The 17,702-nt window shown below is 44.6% G+C and overlaps 1 protein-coding gene across 5 annotated transcripts in view; it reads left to right on the top strand.

Annotated features, from left to right (window-relative positions):
- The window catches only part of KCNK10 (potassium two pore domain channel subfamily K member 10), a 133,152-nt gene that overhangs the window by 60,269 nt on the left and 55,181 nt on the right, over nt 1–17,702 (top strand). For all 5 annotated transcript variants that reach the window (XM_026012511.2, XM_072762188.1, XM_072762189.1 and 2 more), the window contains one exon: nt 242–576. In XM_026012511.2, the coding sequence (XP_025868296.1) occupies nt 242–576 (335 nt within the window). The remainder of the gene's footprint in view (nt 1–241; nt 577–17,702) is intronic.

Below are 17,702 nucleotides of genomic sequence, written 5' to 3'. Positions count from 1 at the left end.
CTTTGGGGTAAATCCCCCGCAGTGCAATTGCTGGGTCGTAGGGCAGGTCTATTTATAATTCTTTGAGGAACCTCCACACTGTTTTCCACTTTTTTACATTTAAATTCAATCTGTCAACATATAGTATAACATCCAGTGCTCATCCCATCAAGCTGTGCTTTGTTTCTGGCATGTTCTGTGTCTCATGTTTATCAACAAACTCTCTCTCCCCCTGTCCCCCCCACCCCGCCCTGTTTCTCAGTGGCCGTTCCGACAGCAGCGCCCCCCGTGTGCCAGCCCAAGGGGGCCACTAACGGGCACCACGCGACCCCACGCCTCTCCATCTCCTCCCGAGCCACGGTGGTAGCCAGGATGGAAGGCGCCCCCCAGGGGGGCCTGCAGACCGTCATGAAGTGGAAGACAGTCGTCGCCATCTTTGTGGTCGTGGTGGTCTACCTCGTCACGGGCGGTCTGGTGTTCCGGGCCTTGGAGCAGCCCTTCGAGAGCAGCCAGAAGAACACCATCGCCTTGGAGAAGGCGGAATTCCTGCGGGATCACATCTGCGTGAGCCCCCAGGAGCTGGAGACGCTGATCCAGGTGAGCAGGGAGCGAGCCAGCCACAGGACAGCCTGCGGGGACGAGGGCCACCTCGGCTTTTGTCCTTGGAGCTCACCGAGTTGTTGCCTCTGGTTGAGGTGCTCCTGCCGGTCGGGGAGGTCCCCTCTGGGGAGGTGACACGTGGGCTGGGACCTCCAAGAAGCCAGAGGGTGAGGCCTGTGGGGGAAGAGGGCCCATGCGTGCAGCAGCCTCGATGCTGGGAGGTTGGGATTTGCAGCACCTGCTTTTTGGGTGAGGGGGCTGAGGCGGGTGCTGATTAACCTCCTGATTCTGAAGTCTGCGAGACCCTGGGCCAAGAGGGTTGTCCTAGAAGCCAGAGAAAGAAATGTTAAAGAAGCAGGGGTGTTTTTACCTGTCCCAGGTCAGTGAGGATGGAGTAAAGACCGCCAGATGGGAGGATGGGAGGCTGTTGGTGACGTGGCAGAGATATTTTGGTGGATTTATGGGGATGCAATAATATGGCTGGCCGTGATAGTAATAATCAGGATTGCTGTTTTTGAACACTTTATTTGTATCAGGCGCTGTGCGGGGGTCCTTGCAGAGCTTGGATGTTAAGGAAAAAATATCCGTAAAAATATGGAGGTAGAGAAGGGCTACCACCCAGAGAAGTCAGGCAATGAAAGCAGGGGTGGGGGTGACCCAGGGAGGGGTGAACTGTGGCTGGGAGCACCATGGGAGATGGCCCTCAGGTGGTGTGATGGGTGCAAATGAAACAGGAAGCTTCAGAAGACTGTGAAGTCCAGGGTGCCAAGTCCCAGAGGAGGAAGGGAAGTGGTTGAGAGCCCAGTTGGGGGGCTTCATCGTGCAGGGGAGGGAGGGTGGCTGCCTCGGAGCATCCTGCACATGCTCCTGAACCAGGAAGGGTAGGTCCTATTGGAAGGTGGTGACATTTATGAAGGTAAAGGAGAGTCACATCTTTCTAGGACTTCATAAGGCAGAGGGATGGAGAAGATGGCTCCCATGACTTCGTCTGCTCTGGGGTCATCTGCATTAAATTCTAATGGCTACTACAATCCAGGCTATTGCAGGGTTTGCAAGACTGGCCTGGCTCGCTCTTTCTTTCTTTCTTTCTTTCTTTCTTTCTTTCTTTCTTTCTTTCTTTCTTTCCTTTTTTTTGTATATTTTTTATTAGAGTTCAATTTACCAACATATAGCATAACACCCAGTGGTCATCCCATCAAGTGCCCCCCTCAGTGCCCGTCACCCAATCACCCCATCCCCTGCCCACCTCCCTTTCCACTATTCCTTTTTCGTTTCCCAGAGTTAGGAGTCACTCATGTTTTGTCACCCTCACTGATATTTCCCACTCATTTTCTCTCCTTTCCCCTTTATTTCCTTTCACTATTTTTTATATTCCCCAAATGAATGAGACCATATAATGTTTGTCCTTCTCCGATTGACTTACTTCACTCAGCATAATACCCTCCAGTTCCATCCACGTCGAAGCAAATGGATATTTGTCCTTTCTGATAGCTGAGGAATATTTCATTTTATATATATTGTGTGTTTCTTTCTAACGGCATTGATAGAGTTGGGGAATTCTGGGGCTCCTTATGATCTGGAACCTTCATAACAATAGTATTCCTTTAAAGAAATTGTAATCATCTGACTTGACTCTTACATACGTAGAAATACACATTCTCCCTCCCAGAAATAAATATGACTTTATATCAGTGTTTTTGTAGGTTTTATTAAAAAAGAAAACTTAAAGATGTGAAAATCTAAGGGCGGTGTTTCACATTATCCTTTGTTGGATAGCTTTGTCTTTTTTTTCTTCTCCTTTTATGAGAAAATGTGATCGAATTCGTGGTGATGGGAGTGTTGTACTAATCTGTGCCAGACTTAAGGCACTAATCTATGCCTAGAATGTCATAGAAAAGTGGGGGAAACAATTCTGGAGTAAGTTTAAACGAGAACAGAATTATACATGTGGTGGTGGTATGTGGTGAGATACTTTCTATTTAGTTGCAATACATGTAATAACGTAAAAAGTGGTCTGAAGTGAATCTAGATTCATGGTTGCATTTATTTTCCTTCCTTAGACAGTGAGATCTTGGGGAAAAACATTCACATCATATCATCTTTGCATTGCTTTGCATCTAATTATTGCCCGATGGAGAAATCCTTTTGGATCGAGATATCAAACGAAATCTATAACACTGATGATGCCACCGGATATCTGAGATTCTCCATGCACTGGTTTATTTATTTCTGTATTGCCCATTCTTTGGCTCTCTTCTTCATGAAAGAGCTCTGAGGCCAGAATGGATGGGATGGGGGCATGTAATGATTCTAATTCTGGTGCTGCCATTAAAACTCCTCCCCTGCTTTGGCCTCAAAAGTTTTCTCTGTGAAACGAAGGGTGTGTGTGTGTGTTTGTGTGTGTGTGTGTGTGTGTGTGCATATGCACACGAAGACACACATATCCTTAAGATCATTTTTGTAACAATTTAAAAAAGCTATCCTTTATGAGACACCTGTTAAAATCCAGATACCTTACCCTCATTATCTCATAGAATTGTGTCAACAACCCTTCAAGATGGCACAATTAGGCCCATTTTATAGGTGAGGAAGCTGATTCTAAAGTAGGTGGAGTACCTCTCCAACCCCCAAAGTAGCCAAGCTAGGATTCAAAGTGAGATCTGTCTGACCTGGCCCTTCCTCCCTCAATGAGTCTACAAGGTCTTTCAGTAGGTATTGCTTTATCATAACCTCAGCTCTCTCTTAAATGCTTGCTTTATGTTTAACACTTTCCAGAATTTTAAGAGAGTCAAGAAACATTAGTTCCCTGCTTCATAACAGAAAGCATGTCCCTGTGCCTTCTCCCTGCACCCATTGGGTGTGAATCCTGGGCTTGGGATATTTAAGATCTCCAGCCATTGTAATGTAAGGATCTATACTTGTGTTTATCTATGGTCTTTTTCACAACACGGGTTAAGCAGATTTAAATGCTGAATCTGTGTTCATAAAGAACCAATTAGTTATGGTTTGCCCTTCTGTTCACTGATTCTTTCATAGGATGAAAAGGCCCACCCTTCCGGACCAGGGGATCATTCTCTGACTTCATGTGTCTGAGCAGCACTGTATATAGTGCTCATAAGAAACACCCTTTTTTGGAAGGGTTTTCAGCGTGGTATGTTCCAAGCTGGAAAAATAGTATCATTGTACCTCACCAAAGTCTGAAAGGAGAGACTGACAGGTTGAAGATGATATCAATGGTATTTATCTGGTAATGTCAGGACCCTTGGCTGGATTGAGTAAATCCCTCATAACGTAAGCTGGAAGGTGTAATTCATGTTATTAATAACAAGAACAGAGTGCCCAGAACAGCTTAACTCCCATAAAATGTATGGATAGCTTGAAAGAGCCATAGCTGGGGAAGGAGTTTCAAAAGAATTAAACCACTTTTATGGGGGTGCTGTGGGACTTGGGAGAAGACCAATGGGTCACCGTCCCTGATTCAACTGCTGTTATGCAGGGAACTTTCTCATTAATGAATTCATTCATACATTCTTCAAGTTGCTATTGAGCTGTTGTATCAGGTTGTATCAGGTCACATGTGAGGTGCTGGGGATAGAAAAGAGGAGAATAAAACAGACCATGAGCAAGTTCCTAACCTCTCTCTGATCCAGTTTTGTTATCACTAAAATGCGCCTAAAATCCTTCACCCTTGGGGTGTTGAGAGGATTAAATTCTATAATTCATGAGAAGGGCTTTGAACGATGTTTGGCACGTGGTGAGTGCTAAAAAATAAAAAGATCATTCTCTCTGTTGTTAATGTTTATAGTATTATTCTAGCAGCTTAGAGTTTCAGGCAGTGGTTCTTTTATTTTTAAGTTTTAATTTTAATTCCAGTTAGTTAACATCCAGTGTTATATTAGTGTACAATATAGTGATTCAACAATTCCCTACATCCCCCGGTTCGAGCAGTGGTTCTTTTTTTCCAAGCAGTGGTTCTTAATGGAGAGGAGGTTTGCCCACCGCCCCCCAGGGGGAGCATCTGACAACATCTGGAGACATTTTCAGTTGTCATGACTTGAGGAGGTGCTATAGTGGAATCTGGTGAGTAGAGACCAGAGATGCTGCTAAACATCCTGCAAGGCACAGGACATCCTCCAGTACAGCAGAGAATTATCCAGTCAAATGTCACCACGGCTGAGATTGAGAAACCCCAGAAGAGACACATGGAGCTATTTCCGCCCCCAGTTTTATGGTGAGATGATTGACATGCCTCACTGTATAGGTTTCCGGTGTACTGAAGAATGGTTCGAACATGTATTGTGAAGCAATTACTGCTGTTTGCTTGGCATCTAACTTCGAGTATAGATACAATAAAGGAAAAAAGCAAAAAGAGATAGAAAACTTTTTCCTTGTGGTGAGAACCCTCAAAATTCGCTCTCTTAACACCTTTCCTGTGTATCACACAGCTGGGTTAGCCAGAGTCATCATGCTGCACTTTACATGAGCAGATGAGTAGGGGGGAAGGGCAGAGGGAGAGGGAGAAGCAGGCTCCATCCCAGGACCCTGAGATCATAACCTGAGTCCAAGATAGATGCTTAACCGACAGAGTCACCGAGGCACCCCTGAAGTTTCTACTTTTTGACTACCTTCCTCTTCCACCTCTACCTTTGGCCTCTGATCTCTTTTACTACAAATTTTTCATTTTTGTTTTTGTTTTTTTAGATTCCACATATAAGTGAAGCATTTGTCTTTCTCTGTCTGACTTGTTTTACTTAGCCTGATGCCATCAAGGTCCATTCATGTTCCACTGTATATATGTGACAGCTTCTTCATCTACTCCTCTGTTGATGGACACTCAGGTCTTGCCTTTTGTAAATAATGCTGCTATGAGCTTGAGGGTGTGTATATTTTTTTAAGTTAATGTTTTTGGTTTTTTTGGACATATTCCCAGAAGTGGAATTGCTGGATCATATGGTAGTTATATTTTTAATTTTTTGAGGATCTTCCATACTGTTTTCTATAGTGGCTGCACCAGTTTGCATTCCCACCAAGAGTGCGAGAGGGTTCCCTTTTCTGCACATCCTCTCCAGCATTTGTTGTCTCCTGTCTTTTTGGTGATGATCAGAATGGAGCTATCTGAAATATGTGAAAAATGGGAGCCCTAATGAGGCAAACGGAGGTCAGGGAAGTTTCCATGGCTATTCATCTTCTTTTAGTCTCTACGACTGTTTTAGAAGGATAGTCTTTTGTGTCCATTTATAGATGAGGAAACTGAGGTGGCAGGCAGCAAAGTTACATGCTCAAAGTCACCTAGAAGATCCAGGATTTACTAAAATCCTAGAAGAACTAGGAGTTACTCCTGGGCAGTCTGACCATGTATTGTAGGCTTTTAACCACCACACATTCAAACAGAAACACGGACCGTGGGAGGAGGTTCATGATACAGGCCATGCATGCAGGGCATCCCAGTGGAGTGGGTGGCCTGTCGAGAGAGCTGCAGGTGATCAGTGTGGCTTGAGCTGAGAGGTATGGGGAGAGGTGCTAGATGAGGCTGGAGAGGCAACTGGGGCTGGATTTGGGAGCTGCCCCCCGAAACTTGCTTAGGAGTTGGGCTTTACGCCCTGAGAAGTGGGGAGTCATTGCAAAAGTTTACACAACGCAGCGACATGATGAAAATTTTCTTTTGGAGAAAGAATTCTTTAGCAATGGGGACTTTGGGTTGGTGGAAGGAGAAATTGGAGGAAGGAAGAGCCACTAGAAGAACATCAGAGGTGAGAGATGCTGGGCACAGAGAAGGGGGCACATTTAAGAGAGTCGGACAAAGGAAAGTTGCAGATGACTCCTTTCCCTTCAGCAGGGATTTCTGGAGTGCTTGCTCAGTGCTCTGCACCTATTAGCATTGCTTGTTCAAGCAGAGGCCCGGTGGGCAGCATTGCTGGAGATAGGCACCCAGGCTCTGCAGTTTCCCTTCCTATGTTAAATCTCTTTCCTGATTTCTGGCTGGGTGCCTTGGGAAATAGGAGAGTCACCCCAGGTCTCAGCTTCCCGCCTGTAAACAGGAGATGATGGTATTATTCATGTCCACCTGTTAGGGTGGTCTGCAGTTTAGTTACTTTTACTGTTGTGATTGCTATTATTTATTTGTTAGAGAAGGAAGAAAAAAGAAACCAGAAAGCTCCTACTAAAATATGTCCCTTCTGGAGGCCTACTGAGGGGAAAGAGAAGAAAGCTGCTAAATGCCCTTTGGGGTTTCAGTCCTAAATTTTCTAATTGACAAAATTTCTCAGTTTGCTTCTACTGTTAAAGCGTGAAGTCACCTTCACAGAAATTTCTGTGAATGCTGGCTCAGGCTGCTAACACCAGTGGGGCTGTGTCTTTATGGCTTGAGCCCGGGGAGGCAACATAGCAGTTTCCTATTCCATTTAGAGGGTTTACCATGGCCACCTAGGTCAGCATCTTTATCCCGAGCTTTGGTGGGGACACTGATCTCTCCACAGATCTCTCTCTGTGCCGACCCCCCTCTCTTTCACCCACATTGTTGCTCATATAGTTTGGGAAACATTCCAGAAAACCTCAGAGACCCAGAAGCCTCAGGCAGCCCCCAAGGCGCAGGTCAGTGGAACAATAGGATGGCCATCAGGCCAAGGTGTAACTGAGTGAAAGGGCCAGTGTCCTCTGACTGAGGGCCTGGCTGCTGTTCATGCCCTACTGAGGTGTGTGGATCTTCTAGTTTGATGCCCTGGGGCAAGCCACTTAACCCGAGCTGTTCTACCCCTCAGCAGTTCTACCCAGAGGGGACACATAAGAACCATCCATCTCTGGACTCTTGCCCCTGAGGCGACACTGGAGACTCTGCAGATGACTGTAACAGAGAGATTTCCTGCACAACTGTCTTAGTAATGAAAAATGGCTGCTGTTTTTTTTTTGTTTGTTTGTTTTTGTTTTGTTTTTGGTTGTTCACTTTCCTCTAGGCACTGTTCCAAGTGCTTCCATGTCTGAGCTCATTTAACCCTGGCAATAAGCTTACTACAGGTAGGTTCCATCTCCATCATTCCATTTTATGGATGAGAAAATAATTCTGAGAAGTACCTTGTCCGAGGAAAAAACAATCAGTATATGGTTAAATGGGGATTTAGGCCTTGGGACGTCTGACTCTGAAGCCCATCGCTCTAACCATTGGGCTGTGCTTCTCATTTGCATAATTGCTGAGTTTCCCTTATAGCATATCTGGGCCTTTCCTGAAAGCTTTTACTCTGAGGAAAAGACTGGAGGGAGAAGGAAATATTTTTAAAGGTGTGTGGGCTGTCTGACCTGGTACGATAGCACTCGAAATGTGGATTGTTGTATTTTCAAGAAGGTGTCAACGAGAGGAAGGAGCATGGGTGTGAAAGTAGACTTGGTCCCTCACCCCACAGAACCTAAGGCTCCTCTTCCTAGGAAAGGATGGGACAGTCCCTCTCATTCAGAATATGGGGAGGAGGAAAGGGGATAGCCCACACAGAGTACCAGCAGAGTGCCTGGCATCTACCTGGCGTGCAGGAAATAATATTTCCTTGAACTTGATTTGACAGTCACCCGATCTCAAGAACCTCTTTATCCTCACTGGGCTCTCTTGCCTCAATTGCTTATTTCCCTGTCCCTAGTACAATTGTCTTAGAAACTTCTGTCATGGCTAGTCTTGGAGAAAGCAGTAACACGTTCATCTTCTGTAATCCTCAAAGAATAAAACCATGAGGCGGCTTCCCTCGATGAGGGGAGGAAACCATGCCTCAGCCTGGGTGGATGATGATTTGTAGCAGTTTGTTTTTCAGGCTGTGAATGCTTAAATATTTTCAGACTTTGAAGTGTCTCCAGTGTAGCTTGTGGGATCACTTGGCTGTTTTCTCTCCAGTTGCTACATGGAAGGGGTGTAGTGTTGGATGAGGTGCCCACTAGGGGGGATATGGGAGTTTCCATTCTAAAGGCCTTGTACAATAGGTCAGTACAACTGCAGGCAACAAGGATTCTTCTCTCATGGGAGGGCGACCCTGGGGGCAGCTGGTGTGGCACTCCTCAGAGTGAGCAGGCTACCTTGGTGTCTGGAAAGTTGACTATTTTCCCCCGGCATACTTCTTTCAGACTTTGCTTTGGCGAGTTACTTCTCAGAACCCTCTTGACCTTATCATGGCCACTTTCTATTCATGTTAATCTCTTTATCTGAAGAAAACCTCAAGCTTTCATCTGCCTGGTGTGGGCCGGGTCTGGAATTTCCTAGAAGTATGAGGCTTTGTGTGTGTATGAGGGTCCCTTCTCATCCTGCTATGTCTCCTCTTCCTTGACTGATTCATGCCTTTTTATGTTGGTCAACAGGACCTCTGCTACTGGTTTTCATTTAATGATCTCTTGGGGATTTTAATCCTTTGCTAGTAAGTGATTAGAGTCTTAGATACTTTGCTCAGCACTCTGGCATATGGATTCATTTCACTGGCTCTGCTCTTTGGGCCTGACTCCACCATAATTTGGTGTGACATGATTTCATTTAAGATACGAGCAGCTGTATGGGAGGCCATGTTGTGTCCTGGGTGTGGACCTTTAATATTGTATGGCGACCAAAACTGCTATTCTGCTGATAAGGGAGGGCCAGAGATCAGGAGCTTCCAAACTGTTCTCTCTAGAAGTAGGAGATGTTGGTTAATTTGCATGAGCCATGAACATTTTCCAAGGCCATAACATTTACCATTCCCTTCTGCCATGCCCCAAATCCCTTACTCAATTACTCACTTAGTCACTCAATCATTCAACAAATTTACTGATTTGTTGTGTGCCAACTTTAGTGCTAAGTCCTGGGGACATCATGGTGAATAAAAGGTGAACATATAGTCCCTGACCCTCTTGGAGTTTCTGGCTAGGATGACCAAACATCCCAGGTTTCATGGTTCTGGAATAATTGTTAATGGCAGCCCTTTCTCTCTCAAAATTGTCCTGATTTGAAAGATGAATTATATGGTTACCCTACGGATAGGTAAACCTTGTGCATGTAATCACACAAATCAGGATAAACAAAACCATGATGAATGCTGCAGAGAAGGAGCCGGGTGGTGCATCAGCAGGAGAATTGACATAGGGGGTCGGGGACTCTGGGTGGGGGAGCTGAATGCCCAGGCCTGTAGTGGAAGGATGCCCAGGATGTCTGAGGACTTGAGAGAAGAGGATCATGTATGGCTGAAGGGGAGTTAGCAAGGGGAACCTGGTAGGTGATTAGCCAGGGAGCAGGTGGGGGACAGGCCATGCAGGGCTTTATCCTGAGAGTGCTGGGAAGCTATGCTCCTTCAGGCAGCAGGGTAGTATGATCTGGTCAGTCAGCACATGGCCATTTTGGTCCCTTACATAAATCCAAAGGGTAGCAGTGGGGGTCAAGAGCTGGTTTTAAACCATTCATTCATTCAGTGATCACATTTATGGTGTGCGAACAATGGCACTCTGCTAAGTGTTGTGTTCTGGGTTTCTGAACTGATTTACCTTCAGAGGGGGCCAGACTCAAGTCCTAGGGGAGGCCTTCGTGTACCCTCCATGGCAGGTGGTGCCCTGCTTGACCCCATAGCACTGACATGTGCCTCTACCCTTAGTAGACATTTTTTTTTTAAAGATTTTATTTATTTATTCATGAGAGACACACAGAGAGAGGCAGAGACACAGGCAGAGGGAGAAGCAGGCCCCACGCAGGGAGCCTGACGCGGGACCCGATCCGGGTCTCCAGGATCACACCCTGGGCCGAGGGTAGCACTAAACCGCTGAGCCACCCGGGGTGCCCAATAGACACTATTTGAGTGAACATTATTTTTCTCATCTCTCTCTCTTTCCCACTTAGGTCTTCCAGATTGAGTCTTTTATCCCATATATCCCTCGTGCCATATATCCCTTCTAAGCCATAGAAGATGCTTGAGTTTCGAGGACTGAATGAATAGGGCGTTTTAGAACTGTTTTGGAGACCAAGAGCCTTTTGTTTAAAACCTTTGCAGAAGCAAAGCAGAAAGTTATTTTGTTTCTGGGCGACAGAAGTCTGGTTGTCAAGGTACTTCTCTCAAATCAGCTTTCTGTCTAAATTCTTCTGCATGAGCAGATTCCACTGGTGTCCTTAACCTCTGAAGCTTTACATATCTAGAAACACAATGATTGAAGGGAAGCATGGTACCCAAGGCACCTATTCAGCAGTTGGTGGAAATCCTTGCTGTGAGTCAGAGTGCAAACCAGCTAAGCCTTCTCCTTCCCCACCCTGAGCCATCCCTTCTTCCAAGCAGCCTTTTGTGCAAGAAGTTTAGGCCACAGCTGAGGCAGCAGGTGACCTCTGTTGAGTGCAGGGTTGGGTCTTTTGTGCCTAAGGACACAGCTCTGACAATGTGAAGTGACTCCTCCCCATTGTTACCCAGAAATCAGAGGCACTGCCCTCTCTCCAGCGAAGCAGTCATGCAGAAGATTGTTCAATGCATGCAAGATCGGGCCTGCAGCCCCTGGCCTGTCTCTACAGGCCCCCACTTCATTATTATTATTGTTTTTATCCCTGAGGCTGTGATTCCCTGACTGTTTAGTGAAGGTCTAAAGCTTTTGAGCCAGAAATTAAAGAGCTAATGGAAATTGGCATGCCTCTGGAAAAATGAAGTTGCAAATGAGGATTGTGTCCCCCACAAAAAACTCCCATAAAAATAAAACAAAAAATCCAGAAATGAGCAGGGTATATGGTGTCCACATTTCTATACAAATGTACGTGTGTTTGGTTCTTATTTAAAATGAATAAAAAAATCTTACTTAATGAAGTTTTGATGGTTGGCATGTGGCTTGTATGATTATTTTCCATATTTACAATAAAACATTTTCATTAACTGAATTCTTGTCATGAAGCAGGCGCTGTGTTTGGCTCCAGTGATTAGAAAAAAATAACAAAAGACACAAGATGCCCACTCCCTGTCCTCCAGAAGCTTCCAGGCTGGTATTAGTTTTCACAAGCTAACACCTGCCTGGTATTTACTGTGACTGGGTCCTGCCCTAAATACTTTATTATTTAATGTTCACAGTGATCCTTTGAGGCAGGGACAAGCAACCAAAGGGAGGAGTTAAATAACATGCCCAAGCTCAATGGAGAGGAATGGGGATATCCACAGCCCATGGTCTTAAACAAGTGGCTTTCCTTGCTACCACTAGTTAATTCTTCGGTCGTGGTAATGTTCTAAACCTCAAATCATGGGGCGCCTCGATGGCTCAGTCATTTCGGTGACTGACTCTTGGTTTCAGCTCAGGTCATGATCTCAGGGTGGTGAGATCAAGCCCCACGTCAGGGTCTATACTCATTGGGGAGTCTGCTCCAGATTCTCTCTCCCTCTGCCCTTCCCCTACCCCTATCCTCCACCCTTACTGGCGTGCACACATACTCTTTCTTGCTCGCGCTGCCTCTCTCCCTTTCCCTCTCTCTCTCTCTCAAAGAAAGAAACAATCTTTAAAAAAAGACTTGGTCTAAAAAATAAAAATCTATTATCACCTGGGTATACACTAATGACTAATCTATCTAAATATTGTCATGTGGGATCAAGCCACATTCGGGGGGAGCCCTTTCACCTTCCAAATTGTGCCTTACAATATAGAATTAATTCTCTCTCCCTCTCTTTCTCTCTCTCTGACTACATAGAACAATGAAAAAAGAGAAATTTTAAACCATGAGGGAAGCATCAAGCCCATAAGGAATTGCCTCATCACAAGGCTTAACTGCATTATTCTGTGCACTGGCAAGTGCTCAGTAAGGATTCCTGTTCTTATTAATATTACTATATATGAAATAACAAGGTGCACCACTCAAAGCTTTACATACATTACAAAATATCCCAACAAGGACACTGCAGGGAAAGGTTTCCTCATCTTATAGATGAAGACACCGAGACTCAGAGAATCTGAGTAATGCGCACAGGCTGAATGTTTGCTTCTTTATCCACAGGCTTTCTCTGTTGCAAGAGTAAGTGCTGATGGGGGCTGTGCTCTCACCTGGCACTGAAGCAGAGGCTTCTTGGAATCTGCCACAGAAGTGCCTTGCCAGGGGTGGCTCCAGAATTCCTCTGATACACTCCTACTGTTGGAAATATTGGGATGTGGTCTCGCAATTGGATGTAAAATTACCCTTCCCCTGCTCTAAAATATTTATATGAGAAATTCTTCTGAAGCCGGAGAAAGAAAAGGCAATTGTGGCCAACAAATTAATATCAAACTTCCATTTCTTACCTGAAGCTCTTCTGCCATAGATGGGGAAGGAAGTGGGAGGACGTCCTGCCCTGTTATTGGGGTTTTGAATCATTAGGGGTATTTGTGAGTTGTAATGAATGTGCTCTGCCAGTTGCCTCTCTTGGCCTCACAGGGTTTGTGGCTTCCCTTTTGTCCATTAAGGGCTGAAAGTGTGCTCCCTTTTAATACATTTATGAAGTCACTTTTCATACCCACCCCTTCATCCTGCCTCAACCTCTCTGGCTAAATATTTACCTCGTCGACCCCCTTTGCTGACTGTGCCCTCTCGGGACTAAGAATGTGGTCAACACAGACCAGCCTTGGGTTCTCAGACGAGGCCATTTCCTTTTGTCTGTGTGGTATAAGCTATTAGTAGAGTGACCATATGTCCTGCGTTCCACCTGTCTTGTGGTCCCAGCATGCTTACCACAGAGCCCCTCTTGACTCAGCAAGTGTCCTGGGTTTGACCATGGGTAAAATGATCACTCAGGCCATTAGTGTCCACACGTATGGCTCTCATCAGCTGTGTTCATCAGCCAGTCTCAGACAAGCAGACTGATGATTGCTCTACCTTTGCTTGTTTTTCTTTTTGGTGCCATATAAGGCAACAGAGAAACAGATTATCTCACTGAGTACACAGATCATCAGAGAAAAGCCACAGACAGTTAGTGGTCCCCTGTGGGTCATCATTCATCCCACTGTAGTGCTAACACTTCTGGTGGTATCTTGCACCATCTGAAACAGTGATTTGGGCAGCTTGGCATTGCCTTATGGGATTATAGCACTGAGGAAAGCTGGTGGGGGGCCTCCAAGCCATATCTTTCCTTCCTCTCTTCCTATAGGCCTCAGACCCACCTCACTTTCAGAGTGGCTGCAGTTTCTCCATTATACCTTTCGGGTGGTCCTAACACCCCTACCCGGGGGTGGTGGTGGGAGGATGGGGGAGAGGGAGACAGACTCATTTTTATCTGTCCTCCAGTTTTACTGAGATATGATTGATATATGATATGTAAGCTTAAGGTGTATGATATATTGGTTTGGTACATTTATATATTGCAAGCTGATTACTATTATGGAGTTACATTATACCTTCATCATGTCACATAATTATAATTTCTTTTTCTTTTTTTTTTGTGGTGAGTGTACTTAAGATCTGCTCTCTTAGCTGCTTTCAAGGGTGTAGTGCAGTATCACTAGCTGTGATCACAATGCTATACATTAGGTCCTCAGAACTTACTCATCTTATAAAGGAAAGTTTGTCCTCTTTGACCAACATGGCCCCATTTCTCTCACCCCCGGCCCCTGGTAGCCGCCATTCTACTTTTTTAGATCTTGTTTGCCATGTTCAAGTTAGCTCCCTACCTTCTTCTTTTTTTTTTTTTTTTTAAAAAAAAGAACTGTTATATTTCTTTTTGTGGGGTTATTTTCTATTGTTTCTCCGCTTTTACAAAGAAGTAAATTGCATGGGCCTAAGTTTATTACTTTAGTTTGTTTATTTGTTTATTATTGATTTGAACATTCACTCATGGGTTGTTTCCTGGGTAGTTGGGTGAGTAATGGACATTCCAAATGAGAGGCTGAAAAGGAAGTTCAAGGAGTGGAATTAAATGTTACAGTAATGCTCTCTTATCTAGAGTGTCTTTCCCCTGGAGCTTGAAGCTCTTACATCACATTCAGAATGATTTCTTTTTGGATCCTTCTAAGACCTCATATTGGTTGAACTTGTAAGTGAACATACAATACTCATCGGGTCTGAGATTGTGGCCTAACATCATGCTGCTGTTGGTTCTATCTGTTCCCTATAACTGATCTTTTAAGTGATGCAATACACAGCTCAGATGCATCATTTCATTATCTATGTGCTCAGACATTTCTGATGGGCTGGCTTATCTTCACTTTCGCAGTCTGAACGCCAAGAAAAAACAGAACAACACATGAAAGCAAACACATTTAATTGTAAAATGTTTTACTTGAGCTCAATTAAGATCATTAGAAAATATTTTAAAAAATTAATAAAGTTGGAACTGTGAACTCAATCAGAAATATCCATATTGAGTTAAAAATGATGCTATTAATTCAAGTGATAGTCTGTTTCTTTTTTTATATAATAAATTTATTTTTTATTGGTGTTCAATTTACCAACATACAGAATAACACCCAGTGCTCATCCCGTCAAGTGCCCCCCTCAGTGCCCGTCACCCATTCACCCCCACCCCCCGCCCTCCTCCCCTGATAGTCTGTTTCAACTGGATTTTCTCTCTGTGTGTATAGGCCAAGTTTGCCAGTTCATTTTAATTCTGGTGGTTTGCCCCAGATCTAGACAGAATAATCAAACCTGGTTCCTGGACTTGGGGATTGTCCAAACCCTCACTGAGGGCTTGGTGACTTGTTGGAGAGCTTTCTTCTTGCTTTGGGTTCCAGTTCTCGTTCTGGCCCCACTATACCCTTAGGAGCCACAAAACCACTTCCTTGAGATATTTGCTTGTGTAGCCCACTTTACTGTAGATTTGGGAAAGTGATAGAGGGATTTACGTCACAGATATACATAAAGTTAAAGTTGGGTGCTGTGTGGACCTGCTCTTCAATTCCTTGGCTCTGCTAATAGCTGAGTCCGAAGCTCCCATGTGTCAAAGGACACTAGTTTCTCACTTTTTCCTCCTTGTCTTCTTGCTTTTTCAGGGCTTTCACTCTTTATTCTGTTCCTTCCTTCTCAGGGTATAAAATCAGTCTCCATGTTTATTTACCTTTTAATTTAATTTAATTTTTTAAAAAGATTTTATTTATTTGTTTATTTGAGAGAGAGAGAGAGAGAGAGAGAGAGCATGAGCAGAAGGAACGGGAGGCAGAGGGAGAGGGAGAAACAGATCCCCTGCTGAGCAAGGAGACTGACATGGGGCTCTCCCATCCCAGGACCCTGGGATCATGACCTGAGCTGAAGGATGGAGCCATCCAGGCGCCCCTTTAATTTTATTTTAAATGCAGAGCAGTTAAGCTCTCACCAGCTCCAACAGCCAAATGAAGTTTGGTGCCTGCATTTATTTACATGTTTAAGGATGTAGTCTAATTAGAAACAATCCTTCGAGAGATCTGTCTACCTACATTCTTGGGCAGTGGCTGTCTTCCTCCTCATTTCTGTCTCGAGGTGAGCATGGTGGTGGAGAGAAAGGAGTGCCACGCCTAGAGGGGAGGTCAAAAACCATGGCTTGGACCCAGTCCAGATTTGAATTCTGGCTTCACTTCCTGGCTATGTGGCCTAGGGCAAGTTCCTTGACTTTCCTGAGCCTGGTTCCCTTATCTCTAATGTGGGGATAATATAACTTTCTTACAAATTGCAGAAAGATAAAATGGAGCAACACTTCTAAAGCACCTGGCTGAGCGCAGGAACTCGACAAAATGTTAATTTCCCTCCCCTCTCAACCTCAACTGACAAATGCTTTCCTTGAGGGCTACATATATAAACATTAAGTATTTATAAATTGCATAATTAAAAAAAATACTTAAAAAGGAATCTTACTCTGGGTGTTTTTGATGAAACAAATAATCATCCCCACTTGTCTTTGCTGCAAATCTGTACTTTTAGGTACAGCTTATGACATTTATGTGCCTTTCTCAGCACAGTGAGACTTGATTGAACCCCCCCAACTCTCTATGTAGCTTCAGAGACACTGGAAATATTAGGTATTGATCGTGTGATTTGAACCCAATTAAGTGGCTGAGGCCTAGAGCTGTCCTCAGGGTATTCCTTGCAGGTGGATTTGGCAGAGCTGAATAGGTAACGAGAACATAAGCACTAGTTAAGGCTTGTGCTTTGGTCTGATGGCACTCACAGAGCGCAGTGAAAATGGATATTTTGCCAGCAGAAAGGACTTGCCATCTGTCTTCCTCTAGAGCAGAGCAGACCGTAGCCTCTGATGAGTAAGTGATAGTTGTCAATTAGGTCAGTTAGACATGGGCTAAGACAGCTGGTACACATCCCGTGTGGCCGGATTTTAAATCCTGGGGTGCCAGGGTTTATTTTAGAAAGAGCATCCAGTGTGATAGCTCATATTCCTGGGGGCAGGAAAAAAATAAACTTTAACAGAAAAGATTTTTTTTTTCCTATGGCCCAGTCTGTTGCCTGGGGGTCTGCCAAATTGAGTCCACGGCGTGTTTTGGTCTAACCCGTGAACTAAGAATGGCGTTTGCATATTTGAAGCTTTGTAAGTGGAAAAGAAAAGAAAAATATGCAACAGAAATCGTATGTGGCCCACAAAGCCTTAAATATTGACTATCTGGCCCTTACAGAAAAAGATCGCCAATGCCAAGTCAAGAGAGTTTGAAATATCTGAGGTTAAGGAAGGCAAGAGGTAATGAGTATTCACTTTTTTTGGTTAACCTGACTTGTGGCAAACAGTGTGCCTGTCCTAACAAAGCTTCATGGTCGTTGTTCAGGATAAATACAATCACATTTCAGTATTTAATTGTGTCCCGTTATCTCCACATGGGGTCATCCCAACTTTGTCCAGGGACCAGTATCTCTATTTGTTGTTTCAGAAGTAGCTCATATGTCTGTCACCTCCCTCTAAAGGGCCCACCTGTCATTTCCTCATCACAGCTCACTTGCTTCAGGATTCTTCCTACACTGTCCCCTGGCCTGAGAGGAGTCGGCAGGGGCCAGCTCAGAAAGGGCTGCTCATGTATTTTCCACCTTAGTCTGCACAGGCTGAGTCCAGGCGAGGATTTTCAGCTGGGGAGTATGTGATCAAAAACAAATTAAATATACATGGTGCAAAAGTATGAGCTCTGGGAAGCAGGTATCTGTGGGGGCTGCAGTATATGGATTGACCTCCTGGAAGGAGTGAGGCCTGGATTGGACACTGCAGGATAGGCACGACTGGGGAAGGGCATAGGCAAAGTTCCAGAGG

This window comes from Vulpes vulpes, chromosome 6 (genome assembly GCF_048418805.1).
Source record: "Vulpes vulpes isolate BD-2025 chromosome 6, VulVul3, whole genome shotgun sequence".
Classification (NCBI taxonomy): domain Eukaryota; kingdom Metazoa; phylum Chordata; class Mammalia; order Carnivora; family Canidae; genus Vulpes; species Vulpes vulpes.
The sequence above is the reverse complement of the archived record's forward strand: the minus strand, read 5'-3'. Positions and strand labels throughout refer to the sequence as shown.